This window comes from Cervus elaphus, chromosome 19 (assembly GCF_910594005.1).
Source record: "Cervus elaphus chromosome 19, mCerEla1.1, whole genome shotgun sequence".
NCBI lineage: Eukaryota > Metazoa > Chordata > Mammalia > Artiodactyla > Cervidae > Cervus > Cervus elaphus.
The window spans coordinates 62,033,684-62,054,893 of record NC_057833.1 but is presented as its reverse complement, the minus strand read 5'-3'; the positions used below and the strand labels follow the sequence as shown (position 1 = coordinate 62,054,893).

General features: G+C 38.4%; 1 protein-coding gene across 1 annotated transcript in view; it reads left to right on the top strand.

Moving 5' to 3' along the window:
- The window catches only part of KCNH8 (potassium voltage-gated channel subfamily H member 8), a 446,029-nt gene that overhangs the window by 238,001 nt on the left and 186,818 nt on the right, over positions 1–21,210 (top strand). The window contains exons 4-5 of the mRNA XM_043875194.1: positions 7,639–7,766; positions 13,363–13,603. Of these exons, the coding sequence (XP_043731129.1) occupies positions 7,639–7,766; positions 13,363–13,603 (369 nt within the window). The remainder of the gene's footprint in view (positions 1–7,638; positions 7,767–13,362; positions 13,604–21,210) is intronic.

Here is a 21,210-nt window from a genome sequence, read left to right as displayed (position 1 = left end):
TTTGCCCTTTGGCCCTCTTCATATCTATAAATTAGTGATTATTTTCTGTTAAGTATATTTAAGATTAGTTACATGAAATGAGGTCAGTGATGTGAAGAAAAAAAAAGAAAGCCTAGAACAAAATCAAAAAAGTAATTCACCAAAAATGTTAAATTATTGCTGGGAGATGGAAATGAAAGAGACTCATTTCCTGCTTTATATTGTTTACATTTCTAAATTTTGTAAAATATGCATGTTTTATGCATATTTATTAAAAAACATCATTTTTTAATATTCAAAGAATAATTGTGTATATGTTATGTGATTACAATCGAGTTAGTAAAATATGCAGAAAAAAATTGGAAGGAAATGCATGTAATCATTGATATTGAAAACAACAAGGCATCCTTTTTTTTTTTTTTTTTAATTTTTCTGTATTTTCAACATTTCCCATAATGGGTTTACATTGACTTCATTTTCCATTTTGGAGGGGAAATTCTGTCTTCCCTCCTCTCCAAGATAAAAATAAATTGCAAAAACTGTGAAGCTTCTAATGTCATCTCATTAAATGAGTTTTCCCTTGATTAATGATAGATATTTTATATCAAGCCAAAGATTCCTTTCTTCTATTGCTTGCTCATTACACTTTCTTTTAAAAAAGGAAGCATATTCACGTCTCTGCAAACGACCCAGTTTTGTTCCTTTCCATGATCTAGTAATGCTCCACTATACATATGCACCATATCTTCTTTCCACTCATTTGTTGATGGACAGCTGTGTTGTCTATGTCCTGGCCATTGTGAACAGTGCTGCAGTGAACTCTGGGGTGAATGCATCTTCTTGAATTATGGTTTTCTCAGGGTATATGCCTGGGAGTGGGATGGCTGGGTCATTTGGTAGTTCTAGTTTAATTTTTTCTTTTCTTTTTTTTTTTTACATAAATTGGGTTATTTTAATTTATTTTTTAATTGGAGGAAAATTACTTTACAGTGTCATGTTGGTTTCTGCTGTGTGTGTGTGCTAAGTCACTTCAGTCGTGTCTGACTCTTGGCAGCCCCTTGTAGCCTGCCAGGCTCCTCTGTCCATGGGGTTCTCCAGGCAAGAATACTGAAGTGGGTTGCCATGGCCTCCTCCAAGGGATCTTCCTCAACCAGGGATCGAACCCACGTCTCTTAGGTCTCCTTCACTGGCAGGAGGGTTCTTTACCACTAGCACCACCTGGGAAGCCCAATTTCTGCTGTATGACAATGCAAATCAGCCATAATTACACATATATCACCTCCTAGTTTTAGTTTTTTTAAGGAACCTCTATATTTCTCTCCATAGTAGCTGTATCAATTTACATTCCCACCAACAGGGCAAGAGGGTTCCTTTTCTCCACACCCTCTCCAGCATTTATTGTTTGCAGACTTTTTTTGACATATTGAGTTATGCTTAAAAAAATTATCTGAGATATTAACATGGATTTTCTCCTTTATAAATCTACTAAATTATATAATGATTTCCTAAAATGAAACCAACTTTGGCATAAATCCCAAATAAGCATGGTATGTTTTCTGTTAATACACTTCTATATTCAGTTTACTAATGTGCAGGTTAGGATTTTGCATGTGTATTCAATGTGGTATATGGTTATCTTTTTGTATTATACTCACCTAGTTTTAGTATCACAGTTTTCTGGGCTTGTAGATCGAATTCAGGAATTTTCAGACTTCTTTGTCCTCTGAAGCTTTAAAAGAATTTTTTATCCCTTTTGGGCCTGATGACGTTGACCTTTAGAGCCACCTGGTTAGCAGGGGTGATGAGCAGTGTGGAGGAGAAGGCCACTTTATCTACTTGTTCCACAGTTGTCGGTCTAGTCAAGGTTTTTACCACTTTGGGGACATATTTTGGTAATTAACTACCCACCCCAAAGTTTTCATTTAATCTAGAAAACTATTTGATGGATTTTTGCACAAAGGAATCTCATTATTTTAAAAGTCTTCTAAATTTATGGTCCTTTTAAAACTCTTAACACTGTTGGTGTTGTCTCTATTTTGCCCTGGAACACAACTGCCAAAAGGGTTTAATCCTTTTATCTTCCTTTTCTTTTATTGATCATACATTTTCTGAACTTGTGTATGTGTGTGTTATCTTAATTCCCCAACTAGGGATTGAACCTGGGCCCATAGCAGTGGACGTGCCAAGTCCTAACCACTGGACTGTCAGGGAAATCCCTACCTTTGCTTTCTGTTTCTGTAATTCTTTCCTTTGTGTATCCTTCTATTTTATTCTCACTTGGTTTTCTCTTGCAGAGTCATAGTTATGGAAGTGACCATACGGGTTCACTTTGTGTCTGAGACACTCTTGCGTGTACAGCCGTGAATCACAGGGCATGTGGCTGCCTGACCAGGGTTTTATTCTCCAGTTTTGTCGGCAGCCCAGTGTGGCTAACAGGATGTGAGGAAAACCACAGTGTGCGTCTGCCTACCTTCCAGCTTCTTCTGCTTTTTCTCCTCTTCTTCCCATTCTCTGTATCTCAACCCTCCAGGACTTCTTTAGGTTTTTCCCAGTCAGTAAGCGCCTTTCTGGCCAAGACTCTCATCTGCTTTACTTGCTCTCAGGGATGTTCTGCCCTTCACCTCCCCATCTTATTAACATCTTATTAACAGCTCTTCCACCTTCAGATTTTAACCCTGAGTCATTCGTCTTCAGCAACTGATGCGTCACCCCCAATCCCACCCCTAATCAAAGAATCTGTTCAGATCTCACTGTTAAAGGGTCCAACACTACTTTAGTCTTTTGTTGTGAGATATTTTTACATTCAAAATATATACATCATATAATTTGAAAATATTATTTTAAAAACTCCCATACACTCCAAATCCAGTTTACAAAATAGAAGTTTACTAATTCCATTTAGTAAGCCACGTGGTGACCCAGCTAAAGATTTTGTTTTCCAACCTCTTGGCAGTTTGCTCTTTTCATGTGATTATGGGTAGATTTGTAGTATACATATTTTTTTCCCTAGATGATATGTTACTTACTCTTATATATGTCTGCTCAGTCACTCAATCATGTTTGGCTTTTTGGGGCCCCCATGGACTGTAGCCCTCCAGGCTCCTCTGCATGTGGAATTTTCCAGGATTTCCAGAATTTTCCAAAGAAAGTTTGACTATTGCAGGACATAAAGTCTAGACACCAAAATTAACATATTGATAAGCCTGACAACATAAAATTGTGAAATTTTTATGCTGCATAAATAAAATCCAAGGTCAAGTAACAAAATGGGAGCAATGTCAGCAGCATATGTGACAAGAAAACGGTGACTAAGATACAAAAGCTCTTAAAAATAGACAGAAAAGTACCAAGTTAATTTCAAAATTGGCACAGATAATGTGAAGAGACTTCATAAAAATAAATGCAAATGGACGATAAATATATACCTGAAGCTTATTCACGTTCATCATTTTAAAAATGCAGCTCCAAATAATTTTGCACATTTTTTTACTATTTCCAAGAATACTCCAGTGGTGTGCCATCTCCTACTCCAGGGGATCTTCCCGACCCTGCGAATGAACCTGGGTCTCATGCGTCTCCTATATTGGCAGGCAGATTCTTTACCACTAGCTCCACCTGGGAAGAAATTTGGCATGTTTGTAAATATTATAAAAATGTTGCCATAATGTCATTGCTCATGTGTTTACTGCTTTTGTACCTGACAAGATTTTGAGATACTTCTGTACTAACAGGTAGGCACTATTTCCTTCATTTTCTATTTATCCTAAGTCTAGTTTAATGGAATTTTAACATCCTATGTCATGACTGTATCAACATTTATGCATTTTTCTGTTTATGGACATTTGGCTTATTTCTAGTTATACACAAACACATATGTATATTTTATATGTTTTTATGTATATGAAAATTACGAACGTTGCTGTCATGACCATTTTGTGTGTATGAAGTGAAACTGAAAGTATTAGTCGTTCAGTCATGTCCCACTCTTTGAGATCCTGTGGACTGTAGCCCACCAGGCTCCTCTATCCATGGAATTCTCCAGGTAAAAATACTGGAGTGGGTAGCTATTCCCTTCTCCAGGGGACCTTCCTGACCCAGGGATCAAACCCAGGTCTCCCACATTGCAGGCAGACTCTTTACCCTCTGAGCTTCCCAATTGGTGCTAGTGGTAAAGAACGTGCCTGCCGATGCAGGAGACATAAGGGATGCAGGTTCAATCCCTGGGTTGGGAAGATCCCCTAGAGAAGGGCATGGCAGCCCACTCCAGTATTTATTCTTGCCTGGTGAATCCCATGGACAGGCTACAGTCCATAGAGTCACAAAGAGTTGGACACAACTGAAGCGATTTCACACACACACACACACATGTATTTTTTATGAGTTGTTTCCTACTCTATTTATGATTTTTTTTTTTTCATTCAGGAGCTACCAACCCAGAACCATTTTAAGCTCAATCTTTTGCTTGCGAGATTTTAGATCACCTAAGTGGAATGATTTTTCAATCCCAGTCTTGAATGAAACTTAAATTGTGAACAAAATTTTTCAAGGAAACCTTTTTCCTTTCTTCTGCTTAGAGCCAACACCAAGAGATATTTCTTTGACATTTCCCTCTGAGGGGTTCTTTTTTAGGACTATAAAATTACTTTTGTTTGATTTGGAAAATCTCACCAATAATTAAATGTCTCCACGGAGATGGGATTTGGCTTGTTGACTGTCACAGATCTCTAATATGGTCCACTTTGTAGTTAGCATTGTAACTGCACTGGCATCATGATGTCGACTGGGAGTGCATAAGCAGACCACTGTGTTTCCAAGTACATTCCTATAGATATAATCTATATCTCTGGCAGGTGTCCAATTTAAGTATATTTAAAGTTACACCCTGATGAATTAATAATTGCATTTTCAGATGCAATTTATGAGAGTTCTATGCAGATCAAAAAAAATGAACACACGAAGACGCAATCTTAACTTTTGGTAGTGCAATGAAATGGGCTTTGTTCACCGGTGTTTTGAAAAGAACGGGACCCCTTTTGATCTTCTACATCCTGTTTTGTTAATTTGTTTTTATTGATTCATGTCTATAGTAACACATCATTTCATTTTAGTATTTACTCAAAGTCTGAAGCAAAAGATGAGCAATGAAAAGACATGTAACATCAGATTAGACTTTTGCAATGAATAAAATTTCTTGTTTTCTGGTTATTTAAAGCATCGCAGTGTGGCCTGAGAATGGGAGGTGATTAAAGGCCTTGAAACACCTAGAGATCAGAGTCAGATGGGCTGTGACTATGACACACATTCATCTGTGTGCCACTTCACACCAAGCAGCATCTGAATATTGATTTCATTCATTGACAGACCTGGGCTGTGTGTGAAGGTAGAGAGTTTAGACCAATCTGGCGTCACAGACTGGCTCTTTCCCTGAGTAGCCATGTGGTCACTATCAACCTTTCAGTATTCTCCTCTGTGAACGGAGGATAATAATGCTTATCTCGCTGAGTATAAGAATTAATTGAAATTTATTTATACCAAAGATCTAGAACAAGCCCTGGCACATGGGCCATCAATAATAGTTAGATGACTTCCTCAGTGTAGCAATGAAACCAAGTCATTTTTTTTCCCAAATAAGTTTTATGAAGAGGAATCAGACAGCCTTCCAAGCACTACAGAGATCTGATGATGAAGCTTAGAAAAATAAGTTTTCAATTTTTGCATTTTGCAATTATTGTCAGTTCAGTTCAGTCACTCAGTCGTGTCCGACTCTTTGCAACCCCATAGAGTACAGCACGCCAGGCCTCCCTGTCCATCACCAACTCCCGGAGCTTACTCAAACTCATGTCCATCCAGTCGGTGATACCATCCAACCATCTCATCCTCTGTCGTCCCCTTCTCTTCCTGCCCTCAATCTTTCCCAGCATCAGGGTCTTCTGCAGTGAGTCAGTTCTTCACATCAGGTGGCCAAAGTGTTGGAGTTTCAGCTTCAAGATCAGTCCTTCCAATGAATATTCAGGACTGATTTCCTTTAGGATGGATTGGTTGGATCTCCTTGAAGTCCAAGGGACTCTCAAGAGTCTTCTCCAACACCACAGTTCAAAACCATCAATTCTTCAGCATTCAGCTTTCTTTATGGTTCAACTCTCACATCTATACATGACTACTGGAAAAACCATAGCTATGACAATTATTGACATATATATTCAGTTTATATAGCATGAAATTGAATGTTCACCAACTGACCAAATAAAGACTAAGTGTTTCTTAACGTCATACAATCAATTTTTTATTTCTCTTGAGCAGTATACCTTTGGAAAGAAAATAAAGTAGCTGGATACTTACCTAATTTTACTAAAATAGAGTTCAACTGAATTAAAGATTTAAATGTTAAAAATTTAGAAAAAGACACAAACATGTTGGAAGAATGCAGGCATAGATATTTTAAAATAGTTTTTGTTTCCTTTTTTAATTTTTGAGTGAAGACAGTTTGACTATGCAAGACATAAAACCTAGACACCACAAGTTCTTATACTGATAAGCCTGACAACATAAAATTGTGAAATTATTATACCGCATAATTAAAATCCAAGGTCAAGTAACAAAATGGGAGCAATGTCAGCAGCATATGTGACAAGAAAATGGTGACTAAGATACAAAAGCTCTTAAAAATAAATAGAAAAGAACCAAGTTAATTTCAAAATTGGCACAAATAATGTGAAGAGACTTCATAGAAATAAATGCAAATGGACAATAAATATTTACCTGAAACTTATTCACAGTCACCATTTTAAAAATGCAAGTCCAAATAATTTTATGGCATTTTTCAGCTATCAAAATATCAGGCAACACTTATTTTATATATTTCATAATTTTGATGTGTGTGGTGAAGCAGACACATCCACTCACCACTCCTGGGAATATAAGTTGCTGGAATTAAATTTGGAATATGTATACCAAAATTTAAAATCTGCAGAGCCACTGTTAGTAATTTATTTACTGAATACCTTGACACATCAATGCACAGTGTTATGCATATAAGAATTTTCTTTGCAAGATTATCTACACAGATTTCTTTTTTAATGCTGGGTAAATGTATATGTTCGTGATAGAGAAATAGTAAAGAAAATAAGACTAATTATATCTTTAGCATGGCACACTTAGCTCTAGAAAAGAATGAGAAAGGACTCTAATGTGCACATTAGAGATGATTTACATTATTTTGACGTGGAAAAGTAATATGTAAATAGTTTTATTGTAACTTCCATTTATGCAAAGAATAAGTATGAATGTGGATATAGCACATGTATTGGATATTTTTCTGGAAAAAAATGAGAAAAAAAGGTTGAAAGTCAAATTAGGGATATCAATGTGAAACAGCAGGAAGGAAGGAGTAAGGCTTTTTATTTAATGCTTTCCTGAACTATTTGAAAGTTTCTCTGTGCTCTTGTATGTTTTACTTTCATTGAAAAAATGATGACATTAGCATGAAGATAAAAATATATGAATTGTAAAGAACTAAAATTAAATGTCATTAGGAGTCAGCAGATAACTTGGGGTGTTGAAAAGCCTGTACTGTGTGCTCTTGAGAAGGAACTGCCAAAATGACATTCTTGGGGTCAAATGATACATTCACTGGTGCTCAATGAGTTTTATTTCCCCCAGACAAAGCCAAAGGACGATCGCGAGCAGGAACCCATTTTGATTCGGCTCGGAGACGAAGCAGAGCGGTCCTTTATCACATCTCCGGCCACCTGCAAAGAAGAGAAAAGAACAAGTTGAAAATAAACAATGTAGGTAGTGTGTGTGTACACTGCGAATGCTAAATTTTCCCTTGGTGGCAATGTTTGATTCGCTAAAGAAAGGCTCCAATTACTCATTTATTGACTTTCCTAGATTTTTTTTCCACTTTGACTTGCACTTTCCCATAAAGAACAAACTGGGAAAGGTCAGCAGTCACAAGGCATTTCCATAATAAACGTGATTAATCATAGCGTTATCGCAGCCTAGAATATTATTCTAGTCAGTACAATATGGTACTAGGGAGACTGCAAATGAGACCGGTTACATTTTATGAGCAAGTTATATTACACATTCATCGTTTGTTGGTTAAAATTTTTCAAATTTAATTTTCATTCCATCTGTTTTGCACTTTATCTAATTTCACTGAATGCTTTCATCCAAGGGAACCATGAACAAATCAGTCATTACTCCATTTAGAAATTTACATTTTATGCAACACAGAATTGGGCATTTCACACCTAAGAACATTGGGTTTGAAATGATATACCATATACCTTATAGTTGGGTTTCCTTTTTTAAGTTACCTTTTAGTAACTCATAGTAGGGATACTTTTTGAAACCTGGTGGTCATCTGGCCAAAGCCACAGCAGATAACTGTGCTTATAAAAGGTGACTCCGCAGAGCTTTAAGTGGTCAATGTCCCCCAGGATTTGCCAGTTGATTTCATCATAGGTTCCTAGGATGAAGAGACTTCACTAGAAATCCAGAACTATACCTGCTTGATTGTAGATACTCAAAGGTGATTTTTCAAATCTTGGTAATGTCATTAATCTACATGGTGAAATCTCCAGAGCATACAACTTTGGGGATATGTCTGACTCTGGGGGTCAGACATCAAGACTCAGCGTCTGACTTGCCAGTGACTTTAGAAAAATCATGTGAAACAACCAGAGCTATTTTGGAATTGACCTCAGGTACTTAGGCTCTGGGAGTTAGGGACACAGGAGCTTCTTTGGCATCTCATTTTACATGGAGAACTCAAAACCATTTAATCTGACCTGTAAACAGTTTGCTAAAACATTCTTGCTTGGGACGCACAAAGTATCCTCTTGTCTGAGTTTCATGAACAGAGTCTGGGGTGGACTGCCATCTCCCATGCAAGGGCTGCAGAGCCGACTCTGCCTCAGAGGGATTCCCTCTGGAAGCCACACTGTTTGCACCCATCTGTGCTCCAGGACCATTACCATGCTGGTGTTGATCTGTAGGTACCGCTCTCAAGAGTCACATTCGGTTTAGTTTGTCTTGTCTGAATATAAAGACTCTCTAGGGAGCCTAGGGAGTGTCACATTGATTTCCTGAGAATCCAGGGATAGACCTGAAACATGGCTTACCACTGGATTCATGAATCCTTCTCCTGGTTTCTTGTTATACCTGCTTTCCTTTACCAAGTCAGCCTTAGTGATGATATAAGTTCTAGGAAGAAACAAATGTAACCACACCTGGCCTTTATTCTATGCAAACCAGCCAGCAAAGCACCTAAACAAATATTAGCCTGAGATTCTGTAATGCTGAAAGAAGACACTCTTCTAGCCTGTAGTCCAGTCATTTAAATGTACCAAGCCTTAGTGAGCTTAAAATGCATTTACAGAACATGCTGTTTTTCCCCTTCTGATTCAACAAAGTACAAAACAGCACTTAAAAATCTTATGTAAAAAATCATAACTCCCACTACTTGGCTAATTTGCTAAATTGTGTTTATTTAAGAATTACACACATCAGGATGGAACATTAAAATACTACATGGTAATGAAGGATGTCTAATCAACATGGAGACTCTGTTGGAGACAATACAAGTAGTACAGTATTTCTGAAAAGGAAATGTGGAGTCAGGATGAGCCTTGTTCACCATCTTATTTCAAGGAGAACAGAGCCGAATGCTAAAAGATAGCAGAAAGACTAGAGAAGGGGGAACAACAATCCGGTTTATTGACTAAACAATCAGTCTTTGGGAAATTCTGAATATATTAACATTCAAGTGACCAAAAAAAAAAAAGATTTCTTAATATTTTTGTAGGTCTTTGCTATTTACAAATCCCCTTTGCTGTTATTATATTATTTGATTCTTACAGCAAGCCAGTCCTGATATGATTTTTATTAGTTCCATTTTAATGATGGAAAAGAACAATTTATTTGAAATATCAGAAGCAGAACCAGCAGATGTGGGACCCAACCATGAATCCCCTGACTCAGCCACAGTGCTTCTGCCCCTACCCAGCTTCTTCTCTGGTACAGTTCTGGGCAATAAGAATATGTGATTCAACTTGGAACAAATTAGCTCGTCTGGCCCTTAGCAAGCTCTGAGAATCACAATATAACTAATGCCCTTCAGTCCTGGCTCTAACTTTGGAAACAGTTTTTAATTTCTGGTTTCCTTGACTGGTTATTCTATTCAATGACACTGGGGTGATGCAAGTGCCTTCAACTCAAAATATCCCATGGCAGCATTGAGAGCTGGAAAGGACAGTGCTTTAGATGCCCAAATATGACTGACGGGCTCTGGGGTGGTCCTCATGGAAGGCATATGCTACCCTGCAGTCACTCAGCATGATCACTGTAGGAAAATTTCCCCATCCCTTTGTTCATTCAGAAGTTGATTTCAAAGACATGTTGCATTAATAGTTTAGGGAATAGTTAGCCTTGATTAGGTTTTGGCCTTAACCACTGATTTAATAATACATACTCAAAGAGTCAGAAATGACTGAGCATGCACGCACTCCTTGTGGCCTGTGGGATCTTAGTTCCCTGAGCAGGGATCAAACCCTGGGCCCGCTATGGTGGAAGCTCGGAGTCTTAACCTCTGGATCGGCAGGGAAGTCCTGCTGGCCCCGTTTTTGCCTGTGGGTGGCACAGACAATTGAGACGGACCTGCTCCCATCCTTTCGGCAGCGACCCCAGTTCTGGCGCTGCCACTTCCGCGGAACACAGCAGCCAGGGTCTTCTCTTAGTCTACATGTCTTAGACTAAGAGAAAGAAGGCGGCGCCCTACAGCCGATTTTTATTAGTGGAAGGTAGAGCATCCTGGAGGCTGGTAAAGAATCCGCCTGCAATGCAGGAGACCCCGGTCCAATTCCTGGGTCAGGAAGATCCACTGGAGAAGGGATAGGCTACCCACTCCAGGGTTCTTGGGCTTCCCTGGTGTCCTAGCTGGTAAAGAATCCGCCTGCAATGCAGGAGACCCCAGTCCAATTCCTGGGTCGGGAAGATCCCCTGGAGGAGGGCATGGCAACCCACTCCAGAACTCTTGCCTGGAGAATCTCAAGGACAGAGGAGCCTGGTGGGCTGTAGTCCATGGGGTCGCAGAGAGTCAGACATGACTGAGTGGCTATGCATGGTAGAGGTTAAACAACTCAAACACCATTCCTACTAAAGAATATGATTCCAAATTAATATATGATAGATAACTAAAATTGAGAATGGTTGTATTATTCTATAGGCAAACTTCGTAGATTTCAGGGTTATAAATATGCCTTTTTCTCCATATTTGCTAAAAGCACACTTTCCAATTGTAAGACATTTCTTCCATTCAAAAGGTTTTTGATAAAACTTCATAAACAGAGTAGTGGGAATAGAAAGGTGTCTCTTTTTGCACTCTTTTTTCAATCCTGCTTGTGTCAAGATGTATGCAGAATTTGAATGAGAAACCTTTTGAAGTTTAAGTCTAAGCTGAGATGCACTGGATTTTCAGTATCTTTTAAAATACTTTAATGTATTTTGAGTAGCCTATAAAAATGAAGTGGTGTGATTTATTTTCTGATTTTTGAAGATAACCATTACATTGTTGACCTTTGCAACAGCACTACTAATGCTTCATATAATGCACATACTTCAAATGAAAAAATATTTTGCTTCTTGAGTTTTCACAGCCTTCACTCCTGGAGCTGGCTTCCTTCTGAAACAAAGTCAGAATTTCATTTCTGTAACATGATAGAAAAAGACTTATTTGGATAAAAACTGAGATATTCTTCCATGGCTTTTGGTAATATGTTATTATAGTAAATATTTGGGAAAAAATCATATTGGACTCTGTCCCGTTCTATCATAAATACAAGTGCTTGTCAACCTTGAGACTCTTAAGTCTCTTACGGCCCCTAAGTCTCTCTTTTCTGCACCTGCATCAGCTCTAATGAGAAGCCCAACAGGTGTTACTTCCTTCTTCCTCTCTGAATTTTATGGCATAATCTACCTTTGGAACTTGTTCCAAAAGCCAAAGAATGAAGCGAAGGAGGCAGGTCAAGTCGTGGGGTTGAGTGGAGCATAGACACAGTGGCAGATGGGCAGGAAAGAACCGTCAGGAAGAGGGGAGGCAATCCCCCCTCAGATCCTGGGTTCATGAAGTGCCCGAGTGGGCTGACTGAGAATATTCACCAGAAGTAGAAGCATTTGTTGTAAACGCCTGCCAAGGAGAGACGCAAGACAGAAGCAGCGTTCATACTAAGGGAGCAGAAGTGTTTGGCCTCCAGAGAGTCACCACGAAAGAGCTCATGCTCCTGACTGCTCTGAACCTTTCTTGAATCCCCAGGTACTTTAGGGATCCCTGAACATATCATTTTAATTCACTCTTCCCTCAATCCCTGAAAGAAAAAAACACACAGCAACCTGCAAGTAACATACACTCCAGAACTTCTAACTGTTCTGTTCATTCAATGTAACTTTCAATTCTAATTTCCATTACCTAGCTTGTAATTCTCATTAATTGAGGTCAAAGCAAGGTGCGCAAGTATCTGGTCATAGGCTGTCAAATTTCCCCACACCCTATTGTTGGGCCTCCCTTTGTCTCATCGCAATAAAGGGAATTGTTCATCAATTTGGACTGCTTTCAAAGTGGAGTGCTTTTGCAGTTATAAAAACTCCAGCTATTCTTCTGCATTTAATCAGCTGCACAGTGAACATTGCTTTTCTCCTCCCATGACTTGAATAATAACTGTGAAGTAACTGTTTTTCACTTTGCCATCTTAACAAGGGCGAGCCAGTGTCAGAATAAACCCAGTGTCCATCAAGGTTGTGAGATTTGGGTTCCCAGCTGGAAGCTTCACCAACAATCATAATACAAGTAGTCAGTACAATCTGGTTGTATTTTGAAAGATGTGTTAACAGCTATTTACAGTCAAATTTGATCATATAGCTCTATCCTTGCTGGAAAAAAATTGCACCCTTGCTGTTGTTAGAATTTCAGGTCCAATATATTCTTTACATAATGACTGTCTTCTCAAAACTATAAGTAAATGGAATGTCCCCACGACAGTAGGAGCCTAGCTGTATCTGGTGTTTATGATGTATGTAGGATTATACTTGCAACTTTGGATGTTTCTAGGTGACATTTTAGATAATGATCTTTTTACTCTTCATGAACAGAAGTCTAGATAACTCACATATTAACATGGATGACTACACTCTGCATTTTCCTGTTACTTATAACAAAGATCCCTGCCCAGTTTTAATTTATACATCTCTATTTTTTTGCATTACCAGCTTCTAAATGTCTCTTGTAAGATCTAGTACCATGATATGTGTTTCTAAATAACTCTCCCTTTTCCTTATTTCTGATGTTGTATTTCTCTCTTCTCTTCTTTTTGTCTTTATCCACAGAATGTTTTTGTAGACAAACCAGCATTTCCGGAGTATAAAGTTTCAGATGCAAAAAAGTCCAAATTCATACTTTTGCATTTTAGCACTTTCAAAGCCGGCTGGGACTGGCTTATTCTATTGGCGACGTTTTATGTTGCCGTGACGGTACCTTACAACGTTTGCTTCATTGGCAATGATGACCTGTCGACGACGCGGAGCACAACAGTCAGTGACATTGCAGTGGAGATTCTTTTTATTATAGGTAAGAACCAATGGCTGTTTTTCTAGGAGATTTGCATAGGGGAAGACAGATGTGTTCCAGATTTTTGTAACATGAATTTGAGCTAAAATCCATTTGCATGGGCATAACTCAGCCTCTGATGCAAATTTTGGAGAAGCACATATTTGGATTTCTGAAAATTACCTCTTCCAGCTTTCTCACGGTTCCTTTGTGCAGACATCTACACTGATGTTTTTTGTTTCTATCCTTATTTCATCAAAAGCAGGCTGAAAAAGACTTAATGGCTGTTCTGTTTTGTACTCTCAGCCTCTGTGATGGTCTTACCTGCACAGGGTCAGAGACAAGGCTTGGCAAGCACACATCAGTGGCATCCTGGTAATGGTCCATCCTGGGCGTGTTCCTTCAAGCCCATCTGTGCCTTTCGGGAACCTGATGGTGGTTGCCACAGGTGGCCTAGTTGCAGAAACAACGGATTACATAAACTTTCTAGTCAATCAGCAGAAGCACTGAGATCTGACTTTACCTAAACGAGAGGCTCTGAGGGATGTTTGCTAAGAATATTTATCTCTAGAACATTGGGAATCTTGGTTGAAGCTGCATCTGCTCCATGTTTCTCGGCCTTCTCCTAGCTTTCTGTCCCTTAAAGTTCCATCTTGTGTAGACCACAGCCAAGCTCTTGCATGATTATTCTAGATCATTCTTATCACAGGCTCAGACAGATCCCCTGTGGAGTTTCTGAGCACCGTTAGCAACCTGATTCCTGCATCTTTACCTGGTCATGGTGATGTATGTAGGGTAACATCCTTTCTGTAAAGATAAGAGAACTGAAAATATTTTCAAGCAGTAGGTGAACAAGGGACTGAAAAAAGTGGATCCTAAAAGTGCAAAGAAAACGAAGTAAATAAGTGAAGCAAGTCAAAAGCTTGTTTCAATGGATACAGTACATTTTTCTCTGTGGAACTGGTGCAGTTTTGGGTTCTCCAATGGAATGTCAGCACGTGTTTGCTCTGCAAGAGTTTTATGCCCTTGGTGTGATTTTGGCATCACAGTTAACATGCATTTCCTAGGCACACCCCTCAGACCCCAGCTCCCACCCCAAAGGTGATGGCCGCAGTATGTTTGGACCACCAGGTGGCAATGTTGTCTAGTTAGGTATCTTGGTAAGGCTAACAACTCAAAGAAATTTATCTTTTTTTAACTTAAACTATTCTTTATTGGAGAAATAAAACCGTAGAGGAATATTAAATCACTGTTAGATGGCAAATAACATTCTAGTTTGAAGTAGAATTGTGCAAGATGTGTTTCAAGATGGCCGTGTAGGAAAAGTCTGAACTCACCTGCTCCCATGGAAACAGCAAATCCACAGCCGCATAAGGAACAATTTCCTCGAAAACAGAGCAGAAAACTAGCTGAACAGCTCCTTCCTAAAAAAAAAGGATAAAAGGCCCACATCAAGAAGGTAGATGAGGCAGAGATATGGTCTATCCAAAACCACACTGCTGGTGGGGAAGCCTGCACCTGGAAGCCCAACGAGCATATGGAGCGTCTTCCTGAAGAGTGAAGGGGCTCCTGTTCAGCACCAGGACCCCAGTTCTTGAGACCTCACCTGAGAGACAAGCCCCTCAAACATCTGACTTTGAAAGTCTGGAAGACTCAAATAGCTGTAGGGAGCAGAAATGCCACTCTTAAAGGGCTTAGCTGCAGACCTACGCACCCTGGGACCAACTGTTCAAGCAGTAGTTTGAAAAGTGCCTAGAACATACGTGCAGGAGATTTATTAGCTAATCTTAAAGTATCTGCTGAAGGGACAGAAGCTGGTGGGGTGGTGCTCTCCAGGGGCTGAGTGGCCTGTGGGCACCATTTTTGTGTTCCTGTCAGCTACTGCTGACGGGCACACCCCACTCCTTCAGTTGTCCATTGCCCTAAAAGTCACTCGTGCGTACTCCACAACTGTCTGCTCTGGTGGCCAGGGGAACTGGTATTTCTGGGCCCCATGGGACTAAAACAATCCGAGAGCCAGTTCTTGGCAGGCCACGACCCCTAAAGGGCACAGCACAGACTGGAACACTCGCCAGATCTTCCTGTGAAAAACATCCACCTACGCGTCTAGAGCTTCAACCTGAAGGGCAGGCTTCAGGTTTGCCACACATCTATGGACTGAAGAGGGATTCCTTTCTTGTTTTCTTCCTTGGCTGTGCTAGAGCTCATTAGTACTACCCAGTGAAGAGCTTGTAGATCATCGAAAGCCCTGGTTTTTGCAACTGTCACCAGAGGGATACCTCCAAACTGGCTGGTCTAGAGGTCAGCAGAGTTTACAACTGAGGTCTCAGAGGATGATGTATATTTTCATACTTTTAAAGCTTCTGCCTGAGAATCTGACTTCCAATCAGCCTGAAACTAGGTGCTGAGGTCCTCCCTTGGGAACACAGACACTCAGCACACTTAACAAATGTGATTTGTCAAGAGAAAATCAAGACCCAGGGCAAGGTTGAGCAATAAGTTTCATCCCCTGTACAAAGTCTCTCCATCAGGACTGAAAAAGGTAGATGTTTTGACTTATGCATAGAAACAAATAGAAACAGGCAGAATGAAGAAACAGAGGAATATGTTTCAAATAAAAGAATAAGAAAAACACCCGGGGCGGGGGGAACCCTTAATGAAGTAAAAATAATAATTGATTACGTGAAGAGTTCAAAGAAATGTCATAAAGATGCTCACCAAACTCAGAAAAGAATGGATGAACACAGTGAGAATTTCAACAAAGAGATGAAAACATAAGATGTCACATAGCTGAAGAATATAATAACTGAACTGGAAAATACACTAGAGGAATTCAACGGTGGACTAACTGAAGCAGGAGAAAGAATCAGTGATCTGGAGACAGGGCAGTAGAATTCACTCAAAGAGAGCCGGAAAAAGAAAAAAATAATGCCAAAAAGTGAAGATAGCTCCCTATGGGACAACTTCAAGCAAAATAACATTTGCATTACAGAGTCCAGAAGGAAAAGGAAAAGAGAAAGGGGCAGAAAACTTATTTGAAGAAATAATGGCAAAAAGCTTTATAAGGCTGAGGAAGGAAATAGACATCCAGATTCAGATCCAGAGAATTCCAAAAAGATGAACCCCAAAAGATCCACACCTAGACATATTATCATTAAAATGTCATAACTTAAAGAGTGAATCTTAAAAGCAGCAAACATGAAACAACTTGTGCACTGGGACAACCCCATAAGACTTTCAGAAGTTTTTCAGTAGAAGCTTTGCAGGTCAGAAGAGAGTGGCATGATATATTCAAAGTGCTGAAAGGGAAAAATTTCCAAGCAAGAATAATCTACCCAGCAAGACTGTCATTCAGAATCAAAGGAAAGATAGTTTCCAGACACATGAAAGCTAAAGTTCATACCACTAAAATGGTCTTACAGGAAGTGTAAACGGACTTCTAAGAGTAGTAATTAGTAATAAAATTATATGAAAGTAAAAATTCTATCAGTAAAGGTAAATACATAGTAAAGGTATTTCTTAGTCATTTATAAAGCTTATATGGTTAAAAGATAAAGGTATTTTTTAAAAAAAAGCTATAACTATAATAATTAAGGGATACACAAAATAAAAAGATATAAACTGTGACATCAAAAAGAGAATACACGGGTGGGTAGTAAAAACAGAGTTTTAGAATGTGCTCAAACTTGACTTGTTATCAACTTAAATAGACTGTTCTATGTTTAGGCTGTCATGTGAACCTCATGCTAACCATGAAGCAAAAGCCTATAGTAGATACACAAAAGGTAATGAATGAGAAAGGAATTTAATCATAAAGAAACCACTAAAACACAAGGAAAGAGAAGAGGAGAAGATGAAAACAACAAAGAACTACAAAACAGTCAGAAAGCAATTAACAAAACAGCAGTAAGTACATAACCATTGATAATCAGTTTGTACATGGACTAAATCTTTCCATCAAAATACATAGAATGGCTGAATGGATAAATAAATAAGACCTATCTTCATACTACCTACAAGAGAAGCTCATGGTAAATGTAATGGCACAGAGACTGAAAGTGAAGGAATGGAAATGATGCTTCACACAAATGGAAACAAAAAGAAAGCTGGGGTAACTATGCTTATATCAGACAAAATAGACTTTAAAACAAAGATGATAATAAGAGACAAAGACAGGCATTACATAATGAGAAAGGGATAAATCCAGCAAGAGAATATAACATTTGCATTAATAAATATTTATGCACTCAACATCAGTTCAGTTCATTCGCTCAGTTGTGTCCGACTCTGTGACCCCATGAACTGCAGCACGCCAGGCCTCCCTGTCCATCACCAACTCCTGGAGTTTACTCAAACCCATGTCCATCGAGTCAGTGATGCCATCCAGCCATCTCATCCTCTGTTGTCCCCTTCTCCTCCTGCCCCCAATCCCTCCCAGCATCAGGGTCTTTTCCAGTGAGTAATAGGAGCACCTAAATATATAAAACAAATATTAACAGACCTAAAGGGAGAAATAGGAAGCAATACAATAATACTAAGGGACTTTATTATTTCACTTACATCAATGGATAGATCATTCACAAAGAAAATTAAGAAGGAAGCATTGGCCTTAGCACATTAGACCAGATGCAATGAATACATATATACAGAGCATTCTATCCAAAAGTAGCAGAATACACATTCTTCTCAAGGATAGATCATATGTTAGGCCACATAGCAAATCTCAATAAGGTAAAGGAGATTGAAGTCAAAGGAAGCATTTTTTTCCTGAACCCATGGTATGAAACTAGAAATCAGATACAATAAGAATAAGAAGAAAACTGGAAAAATCTTAAATGTGTGGAGATTAAACAACATGCTACTGAACAATAAATGAATCAATGAAACAATCAAAGGAGAAATAAAAAAATGCCTTGAAACAAATGAAAATACAACATACCAAATCTATTGAATGCAACAAAAATAGTTCTAAAAGGGAAGGAAATTCATGGTGATACAGGACGACCTCTAGAAACAGAAAAATCTCAAATAAACAACCTAACTTTTCACCCCCAAAATACTAGAAAAAGAATAAGCAAAACCTTATTTTAGAAAAAGGCAGGAAAAATAAACATTAGAGAAGAAATAAATGAAATAGAGACTAAAAAGAAAATTAAAAGATCAGTGAAACTAACAACTGGTTCTTTGAAAAGATAAAATTGACGAACCATTAGCTAGATTCACTAAGGAAATAAAAAAGGAGAAGCTCAAATGGAATCAGAAATGAAACAGGAGAAGACACAACCAATGCCAAAGAACAAAGACATGGTAGTAAAAGCCATCCAAACTGGAAATGGAAAACTAAAGTTACTTGCACATGATATAATTTTATGTCTAGAAAAATCTTAAAGATCCCACCAAAAAAGTATCAGAACTAGTAGTGAATTTGGTGTGGGGGTACAAAATCAATTTACCAAAATCTGTTGTATTTTTATGCACTAACAATGAACTATCAAAAAGAGAAATTAAGAAAACAATTCCCTTTAAAATTGCAGAAAAACAGAATAAAGTATCAAGGAATAAACTTAACCAAGAGTTAGAAGACCTGTAGAATGAAATCTTTGGGACATTGATGAAAAAATTGAAGAAGACACAAATAGATCAAAAGACATTCTACACTCAAGGATCAGAATATTTAATATTGTTTACATGTTTACATTATCTAATCAGTCTACAGATTCAGTGCAACCTCTACCAAAATCTCAAGGGCCTTTTTCATAGAAATGAACATATATTAATCATATGGGCATAAAAACAGACACATAGATTAATGGAACAAAACTGAGAGCCCAGAAATAAACTCACACATATATGATCAATTAATTTTCAATAAAGTGGGCAAATATATTCAGTGGAGAAATGACAGTATCTTCAATAAGTGGTATTAGGAAAATGGGACAGCTATATGCAAAAGAATAAATATAGGCTACTATCTTATACCATGCACAGAAATTAACTCAAGTTGATTAAAGACTTGAATGTAAGACCTGAAACCATACCTAGGAAAAAAAACATGGACAATAAACTCCTTGACTTCAGTCTTGGTGAGGATTTTTTGGATCCGGCACCAAAGGCAAGGGCAACAAAATCAAGAGTCGATGAATAGGACTACATCAAACCAAAAAACTTCTGCACAGTGAAGGAAACCATTAAAAAAAATAATAATAAAAAGGCAACCTAGTGAGTGTGAGAAGATATTTGCAAACTGTATTTTCAATAGGAGGTTAATATTCCAAAATATATAGAGAATCCATTACAACTCAGACATAGAAAACAATCTAATCAAAAATAGAGTACAGGATATGAACAGACATTTTTTTCAAAGAGATACAGATGACCAGCATCACTAATCACTGGGGAAATGCAAATCAAAACCACACTTGTTAAAATGGCTATTATCAAAAAGACAAGAATAGCAAGTGTTGATGAGGACGTGGAGAAAAGGGAACCTCATACACTGTTGGTGGGAATGGAAATTAGTGCAGCCACTGTGGAAAACAGTATGGAGATGCTTCAAAAAATTAAGTTAAAATATAACTACTATAAGATACAGCAATTCCACTTCCTGAAACTTGTGTGCATACGTGCTCAAGTCACTCAGTCTTGTGTGATTCTTTTTTTTTTTTTTTTGCAGTAAAATTTTAAAGTGTTTTATTTATTAACTCTAAAGATAAAACTATCTTTATGACCAACTTCTCCCTTTGCTTTTTGTTTTTTGTTTTTATTTTTTTCCATTTATTTTTATTAGTTGGAGGCTAATTACTTTACAGTATTGTAGTGGTTTTTGCCATACATTGTCATGAATCAGCCATGGATTTACATGTATTCCCCATCCCGATCCCCCCTCCCACCTCCCTCTCCACCCGATCCCTCTGGGTCTTCCCAGTGCACCAGCCCCGAGCACTTGTCTCATGCATCCAACCTGGGCTGGTGATCCGTTTCACCATAGATAATATACATGTTTTGATGCTGTTCTCTCAAAACATCCCACCCTCGCCTTCTCCCACAGAATCCAAAATTCTGTTCCGTACATCTGTGTCTCTTTTTCTGTTTTGCATATAGGGTTATCGTTACCATCTTTCTAAATTCCATATATATGCGTTAGTATACTGTATTGGTCTTTATCTTTCTGACTTACTTCACTCTGTATAATGGGCTCCAGTTTCATCCATCTCATTAGAACTGATTCAAATGAATTCTTTTTAATGGCTGAGTAATATTCCATGGTGTATATGTACCACAGCTTCCTTATCCATTCGTCTGCTGATGGGCATCTAGGTCGCTTCCATGCCCTGGCTATTATAAGCAGTGCTGCGATGAACATTGGGGTCTCTTTCAGTTCTGGTTTCCTCAGTGTGTATGCCCAGAAGTGGGATTGCTGGGTCATATGGCAGTTCTATTTCCAGTTTTTTAAGAAATCTCCACACTGTTCTCCATAGTGGCTGTACTAGTTTGCATTCCCACCAACAGTGTAAGAGGGTTCCCTTTTCTCCACACCCTCTCCAGCATTTATTGCTTGTAGACTTTTGGATAGCAGCCATCCTGACTGGCGTGTAATGGTACCTCATTGTGGTTTTGATTTGCATTTC